We start from the raw sequence: 16,740 nt of genomic DNA, 5'->3' as shown, positions 1-16,740 counted from the left end.
AGCATAGCAATGATTGTGAGGATGGTGCAGGATGCGGCAGTGTTTTGTTTTGTTGTACAAATGGTCATTATAAGTTGGAACCAACTTGATGGCACCTAACAACACAAACTTAAGATTTTTATTGTTAATTTTGTTCTTGTGCATGTATGATAGCTGATTTTTCCAACTTGATCGTTAAGTTTTTGGAGAAAAGGCAAGAGAGGCAACGCTATCACTATTTTTGTGCCTCATCATTCTTAAATTTACTGTTTGATATGTTGAGGTAAAACAGTTAATGAGGGGACTCTCAAAGGGCACTAGTGCCCAGGTGCTGCGAGTCCTCAGTGTTAGTCAAGGTGTAGCTTGTTTAAGATGCTAATTCCCCAGTTTATCCCCACAGATTCTAATTAAGATTTATGCATTTCTTACAAGTTATCTGTTGTACTTAGGAATGCTAAAGATTAAGAACTGCACTACTTCAGAAACAGGTCTCATATAACCCTCTGACCTCTTCTGGAAGGATGTAGCATTGGACTTGGAGCTAGAGAACCAGTTCCATCTCACCACTTTGTGCGTTTGGGCAAGAAAAAGGCTTCTGCCTCACAGTGCCTTTTGTGGGACCATATTGTGAATACCCAACCCTTTGAAAACATTTTCTCTCAGAAGAAATCACCCAGACATGGTCCCTGCCGACTCTTAGCGAGGAGATCGACTCAGACTCCTTTTGGCCTTAGAACAACATAAAGATGGGGACTCCAACTTTAGAGCGGTTTCTTCAACAAGGACAGAGCTATAAAATATAAAAACACAGGCGATTAAGTCTGGCCAGTAGCTAAATCTTTTCTAACCGACTCAATTCAACAAATAATAATCCGTAGTCTGCTCTGTCTCTGGCACCGGAAGCTTTAACTTTGGGGAAACAATTAACTCCGAGCCCAGGCCTTCAGGCATGCCAAAAATCCTGATTAAGCCTCCGTGTGGAGGCCTGCGGGGCACGAGGCGGTAGAGGAAGATGAACAGAGACGCTCTCTGTCTCATTTACAACCGTCTCACCGGCCTTTAAGCAAAGGAGCTAAGGGTTACCCGTCGCCATTTTGTAGGGTGGGCTGCGCAGGCTCTTGGCGCAAAGCCTGCGCGCCTGAGCGGGAGAAGACGTGGTAGAGTTGGAGTTGGGGAGCGCGCGCGACGAGCGGAAACCACGCGTGCGCACAAGCGGCGGCGGCGGCGGCGGGTAATGAATGCGCGTGCTCGGTGGGAGCCCGCGAAGTACCTGCAGAAGGTGGGGGCGAGATATAACACAGTGGGGTTGAAGGGCGCTTGCGCAAGAGAGCGGCGTCTCGGGGAGGGGGACTCCGGAGCACGCGCACGGAGGCTGGACTTGGGCAACTCTCGCGAGACTTCATTGGACACTATATATATGCGCAGGGGGCTCTTGTCCTTTCCCTGGTGTGATTCCGTCCTGCGCGGCTGTTTTTTAGCAGCTGTAGTGGTTTCTCTCCGTCCTCTCTCCCATCTAAGTGCGTGCCACCATCCCATGGAAGATTCGATGGACATGGACATGAGCCCCCTGAGGCCCCAAAACTATCTTTTCGGTAACTGCTGGAGAGGGTTGGAGACATGCCGAGGAGGGCCTGGTGGCTTTGAGGTGGGGGTGCGGGAATCCAGCTGAGGCCTGGGCCAACGGAGAGAGCTAAGCAGGCTGGAGACCTGAGGGAGTGGGAAGTGAACTGCCGGGACCTCAGGGATGGGGAGCGAGGAGGTTTATGGCCGGCGTTTGGGAGAGCCAGCGGCATGAGGGGGTGGAAAGGAGGGGCGTGAGCAGTCCGAGGCCCGGGTCCTGAGGCATCGTGGAACCGATCGGGTGAAAGTTCGGCGTTGCGTGGGGTACGCGATGAGTCTCCGAGCGTGTTTTTTTTTTTTTTTTTAATTTAGTAGCAGTGTCTGAATTTGTAGGGCAGGCACCTTCGCTGCTGAGCCCGGGTCTTTTGGTCCAGGAGGCCGTGTGGGTTTATGTGAGGCATGGAGGAGGGGTGCAGCTTGGCGTTGAGGGCTACACTTGTCCCTCCGGCCCACAGGCATCATCCCCATGCTGTAGTACTGAGCCTTAGGCTGGGTTCCTCGGCCGGTTACGGGGGGAGGGGAGTTGCGGCGCGGATTGTGGAGGCCGCAACCGCTGGAAGCACGTGGTTGCCACGTGGTTGGATGAAGGAGGGGGTGTGGGCGCTACATCCGGGGCTGACTGGTGCCTGTCACTCGGAGCCTAAGATTCTGTGTTTTGAGGCGGGAAATGTTGGATGAAGTGGCTGGTAGCACCAGGATTCTGGATGTCTTTGTTCAGTGCTGTACACCTACAATGATAGTAGTGATCATTTCTAGTGACCTTTTTCTCTTTAACTGCAGTAGATGGAATTAGCCTCATTTTACAGAGGACAGTTCTGATGCTCAGGAAGTAAAGTGACGTAACCAAAATTATAGGTAAAGGGAGAGTAGAGCTGAACCAAGATTCGACTCCATAGGGTTTTTTTTGGGGAGGGGGAGGGGACGGCGGAGGCAGCCCTCTGTTTCATGGGGCAAGTAGATTTTACTTTAAAGATGAGAAACTTGTACTGAGAGTTCACTTTGGGTCAGTAAATAGAAGACCTGGGACTGTTAACTTGTAATGTATACTAGGGCTTAGGCTTTTTTTCCCTGTCCTCCTCCCACCCCCTAATACTTGAAGAGTGCTGTTTTGGTTTTCAATCTCAGGAAACTCAGTTGTTGAAGCCTTTGCCTTGTGGCCAGTCAGGCCATATTCAAGATGTAGCTTTGGAGTAAGTGCAAATTCTGTCCTATTTTTATTTTACTTAACCATGCTGAAATTTTATTGAGCAATAACATTTAAGCATCTTTGTACCAGTATTAGATGGCAATTAAATGGAATTATTTTAAATTAATTAAATCTATTGAGACAATTCATTCACAGAATGAGAGTAGGTAGATACATTAAGCGTTCAAAGTATTAAGGCTTTATTCCAGCTATTTTGGATATCTTACGTTTTTGTTCAGTTTATATTGATCTTTTTGTGTTTAATCCTTTCTGTTGGAAGCATCGTTACAGTAAATTGTAATCTTAAACAAATTCTGAACATAATGTCCCATACTTTTTGTTAGTTTAAGGACTTCAGTAACTCTGGAATGTTATCCTATTTGTAGTGTCTTGTTAGTGTTAGTGTAACCGGTCTCCTCTTTTAAATTGATATGTTTCTTTAGAGTTTAGACAGTTAATTCCATGTTTTAAAATAGTAGGAAGTTATTGGCATTGTACATTAGGTTTGGCCTCATAGTAGTTTCAATCCCAAATTTACTAAACCTTGGGGCCAGTTTTTATCTGTAGAATGGTAGTGCCTGTCTTACAGTAAAGTTGAGAAGGAAGGGGGATAAGGGGGAAGTGGAATTTATAAAGCCCTGTAGAGATGTTATTTGATATTTATAGAAGTTTGTGTTGAAGGCACCCAAAAAGATCATTCTGTATTGTGCCCTGGTAATTAGCATAGTAAAATGTGAAAAACTACCTTACAAGGTAACCTTTACCTTTTTGGTTCCCCATGCCTAAGTTTCAGTGTTACTTTTCTATTGTTAGAGTTGCTTTCTTCTTCATCCACAGGTTGCGAACTAAAGGCCGACAAAGATTATCACTTTAAGGTGGATAATGATGAAAATGAGCACCAGTTATCTTTAAGAACGGTAATTAAACTTTAAACTATCCAGGCTTTTGGTTTCTATTCATGTGGCGTAAGGTTTATTCTTTTGTTTCCCAGATTGCTTACAAGATAGTAGCATCTTTATAACCAACCAAAAAAACCAAACCTACTGCCAGCTAGTCGATTATGACTCATAGCGAGATTATAGGACAAAGTAGAACTGCCCCTTAGGGTTTTCAAGGCTGTGATCTTTATGGAAGCAGACTCTGCCGCATCTTTCTCTGGAGCAGATGATGGGTTTGAACCACTAACCTTTTGGTTGGCAGCTGAGGTCTTTAACTACTGTGCCACCAGGGTTGTGGGTATCTTTATAGCCTAATTATATTGTCACTTGTGGTATAAAACTTAACGTTTTTCCCACTCATTTGATAATCACATAGAGTTTATTTATATTACTATTCCAGCACTCCATATATATGTTTCATTTTTTCAACTGCATTATAAAGCCTTCTAAACCAAAAACCAAACCAAACCTATTGCTGTTGAGTCAATTCCAACTCTTAGCAACCCTATAGAACGGTAGAACTGCACCATAGAGTTTCCAAGGAGAGCCTGGCGGGTTCAAACTGCCCACCTTTTGGTTAGCAGCCAAATGCTTCACCACTGTGCCACTGGGGCAATCTTTTATATTCCCCACAAGAGACTGGCCTGCTGTCCAGCTTCTAGTATTCAGTAAATATCTGTGAGATGATCCGTACTGTGTATGCATTTTTATTTCCTTAAATTTACTGAATGTGAGAAATTGGTTTGTCAGGTCACATTAACTCAGACTTGACGTTTACGCAAATTAGTCTTCTATCGATGATGAAAAATTGGTTTTATAAAAACTAACATTTGGGGGGGGTCGTAAAATAGCTAGAACTTGAACTATTTTTCTTATTCACAGGTTAGTTTAGGTGCTGGTGCAAAGGATGAATTGCACATTGTTGAAGCAGAGGCAATGAATTATGAAGGCAGCCCAATTAAAGTAACACTGGCAACTTTGAAAATGTCTGTACAGCCAACGGTAAGCGCACTTAAACTTTTAATTTTATGTCAAGGGCTAATTCTGTTGCATTGAGGTAGATGCCCCTTAGGTTATACTAAGGAGCTAGAAAGGTTTTTTTTTTTTTTTTTTAAATTTGGCAGTTTGTTCTCCCAGTAGTCACTAGCTATAGGGTTAAGTGATCAACTCTTGAACATGATGGTTAGTGTTTGTTTTGTTAGAGGTGTAAAAACTCTGGGGTTTCTCTGGCTTGTTCATTTGATTTATGGGTTTGTCTATAATACCTATTATATATCAACACTATTTGTAAGTCAATTATGAACAGGTTTTATGGCAACATTTATCCTTTTATTTTCTTCAGTGTGTTTACTGGTAAAGTTTCTCTCTTTTAGGTATCCCTTGGGGGCTTTGAAATAACGCCGCCTGTGGTCTTACGGTTGAAGTGTGGCTCAGGGCCTGTGCATATTAGTGGACAGCACTTAGTAGGTATGTTGTTTATATATTATTGTGTTAAGTTTATTCTCTTTAATGCAGTTACCTGATTACAAATTTGAACATTTTAAAGCATGCATATACTGTGTACATAATAGGTTCCCTGTGAACTGAGAAGACTGGTTTTGTAATTAAAACATGGCAATGAGCGTTAGCTCCAAGAATTCATTTTAAAACAATTCCTGTCCCGATTTGCTGTTTTCATAGTAGAATTTATTTTTATATACTCGTAAATGTCCTCTTTCTCTGAGTTTTTGCTTTGTTGAGTTTTAGTAGTGGCAAATAAAAACTTTTATTTCAGCTGTGGAGGAAGATGCAGAGTCAGATGATGAAGAGGATGAGGATGTGAAACTCTTAAGTATATCAGGAAAGCGATCTGCTCCTGCAGGTGGTAACAAGGTTCCACAGGTATAGATGTATTCTTACTACAGATCTCTTATTTTGGCCTTAACTTTGGTGATGAGGATCACCTCTTGCTCATGAGTATATATTTTTCTTTAAGAAAAAAGTAAAACTTGCTGCTGATGAAGACGATGATGATGATGATGATGACGATGATGATGATGAAGAGTAAGTAGTATGCTCTAAGAAAATTGACATAGTTGTAGTTGTATGTCTGGGGGGGATTTTTTGTTTGTTTTATTATTAATTTTTTTATTGTACTTTTAGGTGAACGTTTACAGAAAAAACTGGTTTCTTATTAAACAGTACACATTGTTTTATAACATTGATTAACAACAGCACGACATGTCAACACTCTCCCTTCTCAGCCTTGAGTTCCCAGTCACCAGCTTTTCTGTCCCCTCCTGCCTTTTAGTCCTTGCCCCTGGGCTGGTGTGCTCCTTTAGTCTCATTTTGTTTTACTGGCCCGTCTAATCTTTGGCTGAAGGGTGAACCTCAGGAGTGACTTCATTATTGAGCTAAAAGGGTGTCTGGGGGCCATACTCTCAGGGTTTCTCCAGTCTCTGTCAGGCCAGTAAGTCTGGTGTTTTTTTGGGAGTTAGAATTTTGTTCTACATTTTTCTCCAGCTCTGTCCGGGGCCCTCTGTTGTGATCCCGGTCAGAGCAGTCAGTGGTGGTAGCTGGGCACCATCTAGTTGTATTGGACTCAGTCTGGTGGAGGCCATGCTAGCTGTGGTCCATTAGTCCTTTGGACTAATCTTTTCCTTGTGTCTTGTTCTCTTCATTCTCCCTTGCTCCCGAAGGGGTGAGACCAGTGGAGTATCTTAGATGGCTGCTCACAGGCTTTTAAGACTGCAGACACTACTCACCAAGGTAGAAAGTAGAACATTGTCTTTATAATTTGTGTTACGCCAGTTGAGCTAGATACTTCTCGAGACCACGGTCCCCCCTGCCCTCTGCCCGGCAGTCCGGTCCCTCAAGGAGTTTGGATTTGTCTATGGAGCTGCTATGACTTTTCCTTGTACAAGTTGTCCTTGCTCCTGTCTCAGGGGATTTTTTATGGAAAAAAGGTCATTCTGTGGAAATGAGTATAAAGGGCCAAGAGGTCAGTTTGAGTTAAATGGGTGTTATTGGGACTGCAGATCTTTTAAAATGTCCTGTGTATTGTGACTCTTCAGAAGGGTAGATTGTGTAGCATTTCTCAGGTATATTTGGTCAGTATGTTTCTCCTGAGGAAGGATTAGCGGACACATTACATTGTCAAATAGTGTGTAAGAAGGGGAGAATCTCACTGGATAGCTCCAGTTACATTCATTCGATAAGTTGTCACTAAGGATTTTTGGCATGTGGTTCTCTGTTGATTCCTTATTGGTAAGATTATAAGGGAAGTTTAAGCCTGGAGTCCCAAGATAAAAGGGAAATCAGTGGTCTTGTTTTGGGGATTGAAATAGTCAGTCTGGTGTGGGATTCATATTTGACTGTTACAACTGGTATAAACAAGATAAAATTCTGACAGTTTTATAGAAATCATTGTCATCTTGTTTTTGTATAGTGGAAGTCACATGCAGGGGATGGGTTCTAATACCAAAATCTTGAAATAAAATCAACCATTAAAACTGCTTAAAGGACTGCATTTACATGTGATTTTGTATAGGCATGTTTTCAGTTCTCTTGGGTATATATCTAGGAGTAGAATTGCTAGGTCATGGTAACTCGTTAAATTGTTTGAGGAACTGCCAGACTTTTTAAAAACGCCTGCACTATTTTACATTACTACAATCAGTGTAACAAGGTGCCGATTTTTCTACGTCCTCCAATGCTTATTATTTTCTGACTTTTTGATCCTAGTGGTTAGGATTCAATGCTGTCACCACCGCAGCCTGGTTCGTTTCCCAGTCAGGAAAATGTTTTGGAAACCCTGGCAGTGGCGTAGTCTTTAAGAGCAAAAGGTTGACAGTTTGAATCCACCAGGCGCTCCTTGGAAACTCTGGGGCAGTTCTATCTACCCTGTCCTGTAGGGTTGCTGTGAGTCGGAATTAACTCCATGGCAGCAGGTTTTGTGTTTGGCATCCTAGTGGGGGTGAAGTAGTATCTTGTAGTGGTTTTGATTATCCTTGCCTGATGACAACATCTTTTTCATGTGCTTGTTTATCATATATCTTTGGCTGGCAAAATGTCTATTTTGTTCCTTTGCCCACTTTTTAAATGTGGTTGTGTTTTTATTATGTTGTAGTTTCTTTTTCAGCTATATGATATGCAAATATTTTCTCTGATTCTGTGGATTGCCTTAAGCTCTTAATTCTTGTGAAGTCCAGTTTATTTTTTTCTTCTGTTGCTTATACTTTTGGTGTTATCCCTTAAACCATTGTCCGAGGGCAAGGTTACGAAGATTCACTCCTGTGTGTTTTTGTAAGAATTTTATGGTTTTAGCTCTTATGCTTAGATGTTTGGTACATTTGAGTTAATTTTTGTATATGATGTGAGATACGAGTCCAAATTTATTTGTTTTATACGTGGGTATCAGTGTCCCAGCACCATTTGTTGAAGACTATGTCCCCATTGAATGGTCTTGGCACCCTTGTTAAAGATCAGTTACCAGTGATGTATGGGTTTATTTCTGGACTCAGTTCTATTTCATTAATCTGTATGTCTACCTTTAACATCAATACGTCACTGTCTAGATTTCTGTTGGTATGAGTAAGTTCTGAAATTAGGAGGTGTGAATCCTCCAACTTTGTTCTTTGTCAAGATTGTTTTGGCTGTTCTGGGGTCCTTGTTTCTGTATGAATTTCAGGATCAGCTTTGTCAGTTTCTACTGAGAAGCCAGCTGGGATTCTGATGGGTATTGCTTGAGTTTAAATCAGTTTGGGAAGTATTACTATCTTAATGTTAAGTCTACTGACCCATGAACAGAGGATATGGTTCCACGTACTCTGTCATATGCACATTCATTTTCTAGCTAGGCTTTTTAGGTTTGTGAGTGCATTGAGTCAGTAATACTGACTTTATTTCATTTGTAGTGATGATGATGATGATTTTGATGATGAAGAAACTGAAGAAAAAGTTACAGTGAAGAAAGTAAGTAGATGCAATGTCACAACATCATCAGAAATGGTTGATACCAAAAATAATGGAAATTTTTTTAGTGCTATTTACTTATTTCGTAGTTAATGAAAGCGGGTTTGGAAGATGATGAGGTGATATTTAAAATTGGTCCTATTCAGAGCTGTACTGAAAATTTTTTTATAGTGGGAAGTAATCTATTTTCTTCATCCGTGTGGTCTTCTCCCTCAGTGTCTTAACCCTTTGCAGCCTTTTGTGAGAATGATTGTTTCATTTTAGCCTGACTGCACTGATAGGCCTGTTGTGTAGGGGGCACTGATTAAGATTAATTTCTAATTACAGTCTGTACGAGATACTCCAGCCAAAAATGCACAGAAATCAAACCAGAATGGAAAAGACTCAAAACCATCAACACCAAGGTCAAAAGTAAGTGGCAACAAATACAGGTTTCATGTAGGTAGTTAGAAAAAGTTAAAGGCTCTATTGTGGAAGGATCTAATCTGTCTGAAATTTGACAAGCTTTTGGATAGCACCTGTAATTAATTGCTGTCTTATACAGCTAAAGTGTGATCGTTGGAAATCATTGTTCTAGATAGATATAGGCTAGGTAGAAGGCTGCTGGAGTTGGGAAGGAAACCAATAAAAAGATTATCATTGTAATATAAACAGTCTTGCTTGGTAAAAGGTGTGTATCAGAACAGAGCAGTCGTTCTCAACCTAGGCTGTATATTAGAATGTTCCATACCTGGGCCCTACCTATGGAGATTATCATTATTTAATTGCTCTTGGATAAACCCCAGGCATCAAGTTGGCTTTCTGGCTTCATTCTTGGGGACTTTCTGGTTTCATTTTTGACGATACCCTGAAAGTGTAGAACTGACCTGGGTGTGTTAAACATAAATGCAAGCCCAAATAATTCCTATTCCCTAGGGAATGATTTTGATAACAAAAATATAATTGTACAGGTACGTATTTTATTTATATAGCAACTTTTGCTTTATACTTGGTTTTATAGGGGATGAATTTTATGGAACATTAAAAAGTCTGGGGTTGGGTCTTTTGAACTTGGAAAGACCTTTTGAAATTCAGCCTTTTTTTTTTTTTCAGGGTCAAGAATCTTTCAAAAAACAGGAAAAAACTCCTAAAACACCAAAAGGACCTAGTTCTGTAGAAGACATTAAAGCAAAAATGCAAGCAAGTATAGAAAAAGTAAGTAAAATCTTCCTTAAACTAGATACATTTAACCCCCTTCCCACTTTGCACCGTTGTGGGAGTTGGATAAATAAGATTGTTCATTTTTTATTTAACACCCTGTCATACTGTGGGGCTTTTTTTTTTTTTTTTAAATGCATTATAAAAATACAACTAGTTACTTGCATACGTTTATAATTCTTTGGTGATATTTTTGCATATCTCGTGAATTTAAGTATACTTTATTTCTGTTATGAAAGAAATATAAACATACTTACTGTAAGACATAACATCTGACCTTAGGTGTTAAAATGAGATCAATGAGGAAATACCCCTTGGCTCATTTCTTCTGGTTGTAAGATATGCTGTAGAACCAGGAGAGGGCACATGAGTCTTAATGTAAAATGGCAAACAGCCAGAAAAGCAGATTAATGCTTGACTGCTTGGCTTTATATAGTTAAAAAATGTAACTCATTATTGAATATAGTCAAAAGCATTTCTCAGCAAATTGAGTCATTTCTGTTTGGCATTTACTCAAGGCGTCACCGATCAGTACAAGTGGTAGTGACTTGAATTTGAGTGACTGTGTGTACATCTAGTTCTTTTGTCTTTAATGGTTGTAACATGAGAAGAGGATTAGTTCTCTTGTCTTACCTACTTAGTTGACTTGGGGGACTAAAACTTAATAAAATTTAATGAACTCTGGGCTTGCAGAGTATAAATCGGTTTGAATGTCTTAGAACAGATTTGAGAGAAACTTTAATTCTATGAATATTACTTTTAGGCCCCAATGATTGTGGTGAGGGAAAAGTGCTGACTCCTTTCCCCATGTTTTTCCTTTGCTCTATAGGCTGGCTCTACATTGCTTCAATAGATTCCCTCCGTTGTGAAGTGATGAGTGGGTTGGAAAACTGGCATTTTAGAAACAGAATGTATCTGTTTTTTCTTGATTCCCACTGTAAACCTTTTTAGCTTTCATGGTATCACTGCTTTATTTTATCCCTTGCATACAGTGCTAAAATGACATCTTTTGGATACCCCTCCCCCCTATTTTAATATGGTCCTATCTCCTTGGTTTAATTGCAGGCGCATTGAACAGTCCTGGGCACTACTGGTAAATTAAGCCCAAAGATGGGGAGAGGAAAAGGAGAGACAAATATAGTCCATACTGAGTATCATCAACAATCCAGACTGAAGTCTTCTATTTTAATGTCAATCCCCTTTCCTGATTTGCCACCCACCCACGCCCCCTTGCAGGCTGGAAGCAATCTCACTCTTTTTTTTCTAAAGCACTTAAACTTTTGACTGCTGTGATTCAGTGAATCGTACTCTGCTCTCTTGTGCATTTACCTTATCTTTTTCACGATGTTTTATAAACTTTGTATCCCCTAGTTGCTCAATAAATATTGAATAAATCAAATAAGAATGTATGTGACAATAATTTAAGAATGGAAATTGTTATAGTGAGGTTTATTTTCTAGGGTGATACAGGCAGTTAAGTATCTTTTACCATACCTAACTCTTTTGTGCCATGGTTCCTTTAGCATTCTGATGCCTTCTCAATGGTTTTTAAAATGCATAAAAAATAGTATTTGGTTCACTAAATAAGATAATTTTAAAGTAGTGTCAAATGTGAACATTTCCAGATATTTGCAGTCTTGGTAACATTTTGAAAATACTTGGTGACAAAGTCAAAAAGGTATCACTAATACTGTGGATTGATGTCTATGTCCATAATTAAAGGAAATACAAAGTTTTAGAGGTTAGTGAAAACGGAACTACTACATTTACTATAATTTTCCCCTGTTCAACTTCATACACCTCCCTAGATTGACATCCAGTTAGCACTCTGCTGGACCTAGGTTATTAATAAATATTACTGAGTATTTTAATAATTGTGATCACTTGTGTATATGGTACCCAAAAGAGATGCATGGTTGTTTTGTATTTGGTTCTGAGTGGTGATAAAACTTGTGTAATTATACAGTGGGTAGGCAGCTAAGTAGAATCTCAGGTGTACTTCCTAGAATGGCTGCCTAGGGAGAATTTGAATTTTGAAAGACCTGGGCTCTCATAAATTACTCACTAGTATAGGGTATTCCAGGGTCTAGAAAAAATTCAGTATTCTTAAAATGAAGGTGTTGAAGAGACAGGATCCTTGTAACAGCATGCAAATCTCTGAGGAACTTGCTAACTTCATAAGGCTCCAAAAACAATGTATTTCTATACTTATCCTTAATAATGGTTTTGTCTCAATAGGGTGGTTCTCTTCCCAAAGTGGAAGCCAAATTCATCAATTATGTGAAGAATTGCTTCCGGATGACTGACCAGGAGGTAACTGAATTTTCTGGGGATATGACCAAATCCAGATATTTTACTGTGATATATTGTGATTCTCCTTTTAGTCTATACATGTTGGCTTCTTTTAAAAGGTCCTGACCACAGAGACAATACTTTAGATTAAATACGTGGAAACTCTTAAGAATTTAGTTGGCAGAGACTAGGAATAAATTTTTTAGTACGTTTTCCCCAGCTTTTATGTAGTTGGTAAATTATCTTTGTTAGTAAACCCAGTTCTACTTTTGGCATGATACTGGCTAAGGAAATGAGCTGTGGTTTTGTTTGCTGCTCCATTTGGCAACTTGAGGCAGTCTGGTCTTTGCTTTCTTGGAGTTGGTAAAGAAGACCATTTTCTCTGTAGATCTCATGAGAAGCCTATTTTTTCTGAAGTCAACCTAAAGGGTAAAATCTGGAAGCAAGTAGCCAAAATGATTATTATTCATTTCAGCTGTTAGCATTTTGTAATCCTTACACATGGAGGAATTCTGTCAAAGGAATTAATTTCTCTTGCTTTACTTGCAGTTGTTCACTCAGATTGTAAAAAGTGGAAGCCTGTTTCATTTTGTCAGGATTCCCTAAATGTCCTGTATTCATTTTTTTGTTTTTAAATAAATTACAAAAAATTGGCAACTAGAGATTTTTTTTCTACCGCAGTAACTGGCACTTAAATCATTTAAATGACAATACTACTACAATTATTAGTTCACAGGTTGAGAACTCTTCAGTGGTTTAGTCTCTGCTAAGGGTTAGTTGTGAGTTTAGACTTGTGAGAGACAGATGAAATGGCACAGCTGTGAGATTGTCCAGTGCAATTTTAATTGTGGTTGCTGTTCTATTTTGGGGTGTATATTTGAACCTCCGTGTGAGTGTAAATTTTGTGAATTTTTCTGAGTAGTGGACATTTATTAAACGAAGTCCTTTGAAACCCATATACAGTTCATTCTGTATAAAAGTAGTGGCAAGTCAGATATAATCCAGCATAAATGCACACCTTACTGTAAGATGTATGATTTCAGCTAGTCCCAAAGAAAGTGATAAAGTTTTGATAAAGCAAACTTCAGGTGAATAAGTAATCACAGCAGAAGTTGCAGTGGCCTCATTTTCCGAGTTGTTTCTCTCCCATTTACATAAACTCACTGCTCCCTAAGTTTCCTATCAACTCTATGGAGTTAACTCTTGTCAGTTTGATCGCATATAGATTTTCAAAGAACATAATGCTCAAGGCAGGATATTTACTTGTTAAGCTAAACTAGTTTTAAGGAAGACTTTAGGGGAGATATTTTTGGTTTAAGGTTTAAAGATTGTCTCAGGACAATAGTTCTCAGGGGTTCATCAGGCCTTGAGTCTAGAAAGTCTGGGTTCCAAAATTCTTGACATTCCTAATACTCCATTGAGTGAAGCCCTACTTAATTCTTGTTAGTTTTCAGTGTCATTAGCCATAGCAGACTATCACTGAAGTACTTCATTGCTTGAACTTGTTGAAATACTTTACAGAGTTGACCAGAAGCACCAAGGATGTTTCTAAAAGGGACTTTACTTAAGAATAGGAAAAGAAATTCCAACTTGAAGTGGATAATACCACATTAGCACACTTATTATGACCATCAATTGCTCATATGCAAATTCAAGTTGAAGCTGAAGAAAATTAGAACAAGTCTATGAAAGCCAAAGTATGACCTTGAATATATCCCAACTGAATTTAGAGACCATCTCAAGAATAGATTAGATGCACTGAACACTAATGACCAAAGACCAGACAAGTTGTGGGATGACATCAAGGACATCATACATGACAAGTTGTGGGATGACATCAAGGACATCATACATGAAGAAAGAAAAAGGTCTTTAAAAAGAAAGAAAAGACCAAAGTGGATGTTAGAGTAGACGCTGAAAGTTGCTCTTGAACACAGAGTAGCCAAAGTGAAAGAAAGAAAAGATGAAATAAAAGAGGTGAACAAAAGATTTCAAAGGGTAGCTTGAAGACAAAGTAAAGTATTATAATGAAATGTACAAAGACCTGGAGATAGAAAACCAAAAGGGAAGAACACACTTGGCATTTCTCTAGCTGAAAGAACTAAAGAAAAAAGTTCAACTCTCAAGTTGCAACATTAAAGGATTCTGTGGGCAAAAAACTAAACGATGTAGGAAGCATCAAAAGAAGATGGAAGGAATATACAGAGTCACTGTACCAAAAAGAATTGGTTGACATTCAGCCATTTCAGGAGGTAGCATATGATCAAGAACTGAAGGTACTGAAGGAAGAGGTCTAAGCTGTACTGAAAGCATTGGCAAAAAACAAGGCTCCAGAAATTGATGGAAGATCATTCAAAAGCGGTTGCAGGAGTACGTCCACAGGGAACTGCCAGAAATTCGAGCAACTGGACTAATAAGCAGCATCATGATAAACGGAGAAAATAAGTTGTAAAGAATTTCATTTTAGTTGGATCCACTATCAGCACCCATGGAAGCAGCAGTCAAGAAATCAAACACATATTGCATTAGGCATATCTGCTGCAAAATACCTCTTTAAAGTCTTAGAAAGCAAAGGTGTCACCTTGAAGACTAAGGTGTGCCTGATCCAAGCCTTGGTGTCTTCAGTGGCCTCCTATGCATATAAAAGCTGGACAGTGAATAGGAGGATCGAAGAATTGATGCCTTTGAATTGTGTTGGTGGTGAATATTGAATATACTACAGACTGCCAAAAGCAAGAACACATCTGTCTCGGAAAAATCACAGTGAGAATGCTGCTTACTGCGTCTCACATACTTTGGACATGCTATCTAGAGGGATCAGTCACTGGTGAAGGACATCATGCTTGGTAGAGTAGAGGGTCAGCAAAGTAGAGAAGGACCCTCGAGATGGATTGACACAGTGGCTGCAACAGTGGGCTCAAGCATAACAGTGATTGTGAGGATGGAGCAGGACCGGGCAGTGTTTTTGTTCTGTTGTACATAGGGTTGCTTTGAGTCAGAACCAACTTGACGGCACCTAATAAGAGCTATGACTACCATTTGAAAATGCATAGAATGTCATTGATCAAGAGGTGCGATGTAATCCTAAAGAATGGAAAAGGAAGTTGTTATGAAAAATGTTGCATGCTTCAACAATTCAGATTTGAAGAGCAAATCTCAGTCGTTAACATGCCAGTACATGTTTGTTATACTAGCTCATAATGCCCATGTTGAGTGACTTCTCATTAATAAATGTTTAATGGATAAAAGAATGAAATAAGTTGAATGGGACTACTGCAGAACCTGTGATGCAATGTAAATGGAAGATAGAATGTAATTAAGGAATTTTATAAGCAAATTCTACAAAACAAGGAACTGTTAAGGAAAGCAAAATCAACAGGGAAATTTAATTAAAGGGGTATAATTTAGATATTTAAAAGTTTTATTTCAGGTGAAAACCTTTTTAATATGTGTTATGTATTTTTATCTTGATGTATGTATGTATAGTTAGAAATACGCATATGTACATACAAACTACATATTATAAATAATAGAATGTCCAAGTTTCACTGGGTGTTATTTTTTATTTGCTAAATTTGGCAGTCCTAAAGCTGATCTCAGCAGATGACATTCATCAAAAGTTGGCCTAATTTGTCTACCCTTGATCTCTTTAACTAAAATCTTTACGCTATTAAATGTATATTAGTGTAATTGATTACTTATAAGGAGTTAATTACATGATTATCTGAATTTAAAGTTTGGAAATTATGTCTATAAATTTATTTGATATCAGTTGTTATCTAGAGTGAACCTTTTTGGTGGTAGAAAGAAAAATAGCTACGCTGACCTATGCAAGGAGACGTGGTTTAATTTATTGATGTCTGTGCAGTGTTGTGGTTCTTCAATGACATTTCTTTTTCTTTTTTACAGGCTATTCAAGATCTCTGGCAGTGGAGGAAGTCTCTTTAAGAAAATAGTTAAAACTGTTTGTTAAAATTTTCCATCTTATTTCATTTCTGTAACAGTTGATATCTGGCTGTCCTTTTTATAATGCAGAGTGAGAACTTTCCCTACCGTGTCTGATAAATGTTGTCCAGGTTCCTTTGCCAAGAATGTGTTGTCCAAAATGCCTGTTTAGTTTTTAAAGATGGAACTCCACCCTTTGCTTGGTTTTAAGTATGTATGGAATGTTTTGATAGGACATAGTAGTAGCAATGGTCAGACAAATGAAAATGGTGGGGAAACAAAAATATACATGTGAAATAAACTCAGTATTTTAATAAAGTAGCACTGTTTCTCTTTACTTATCTACCTTCTTTATACTTTGTCAAAGAAATAAGTGTACAGTTAAAAATATCAAATAGTATCCCCAAAACCCAGTAGAAGCAGTCCCTGCTCTACCCCTCCAAATAGTTCTCTACAGAGTTAACCAATCTATTTAGCAGTTTTTCATTAATTTTATGAATATATCGGTCTTGTTTAAGATTGAGGATTTAGTGCTCATACATTCCCACTTCCTGATGATAATTATGACTATGCAAACATGTTTTCAAATATTCTACCAGACCTATCTGCTTAGCGTTCTCACTTCTAAAG

At 39.0% G+C, this 16,740-nt stretch overlaps 1 protein-coding gene across 1 annotated transcript; it reads left to right on the top strand.

The window, feature by feature from the left end:
* Positions 1-1,398: 1,398 nt before the first annotated feature.
* Positions 1,399-16,431, top strand: NPM1 (nucleophosmin 1). Its single transcript, XM_004371202.2, has 11 exons — positions 1,399-1,571; positions 3,623-3,702; positions 4,606-4,725; positions 5,097-5,190; positions 5,498-5,604; positions 5,699-5,766; positions 8,619-8,676; positions 9,004-9,087; positions 9,769-9,870; positions 12,112-12,186; positions 16,075-16,431. The coding sequence occupies exons 1-11, from the start codon at positions 1,514-1,516 to the stop codon at positions 16,111-16,113; spliced, it is 885 nt and encodes a 294-aa protein (XP_004371259.2). The 5' UTR covers positions 1,399-1,513; the 3' UTR covers positions 16,114-16,431.
* The last annotated feature ends 309 nt before the right edge of the window (positions 16,432-16,740 follow it).

Source organism: Trichechus manatus, unplaced genomic scaffold (genome assembly GCF_000243295.1).
Source record: "Trichechus manatus latirostris isolate Lorelei unplaced genomic scaffold, TriManLat1.0 scaffold00011, whole genome shotgun sequence".
Classification (NCBI taxonomy): domain Eukaryota; kingdom Metazoa; phylum Chordata; class Mammalia; order Sirenia; family Trichechidae; genus Trichechus; species Trichechus manatus.
Note: the sequence above shows the minus strand (reverse complement) of the source record. Positions and strands in the feature narration are given on the sequence as shown.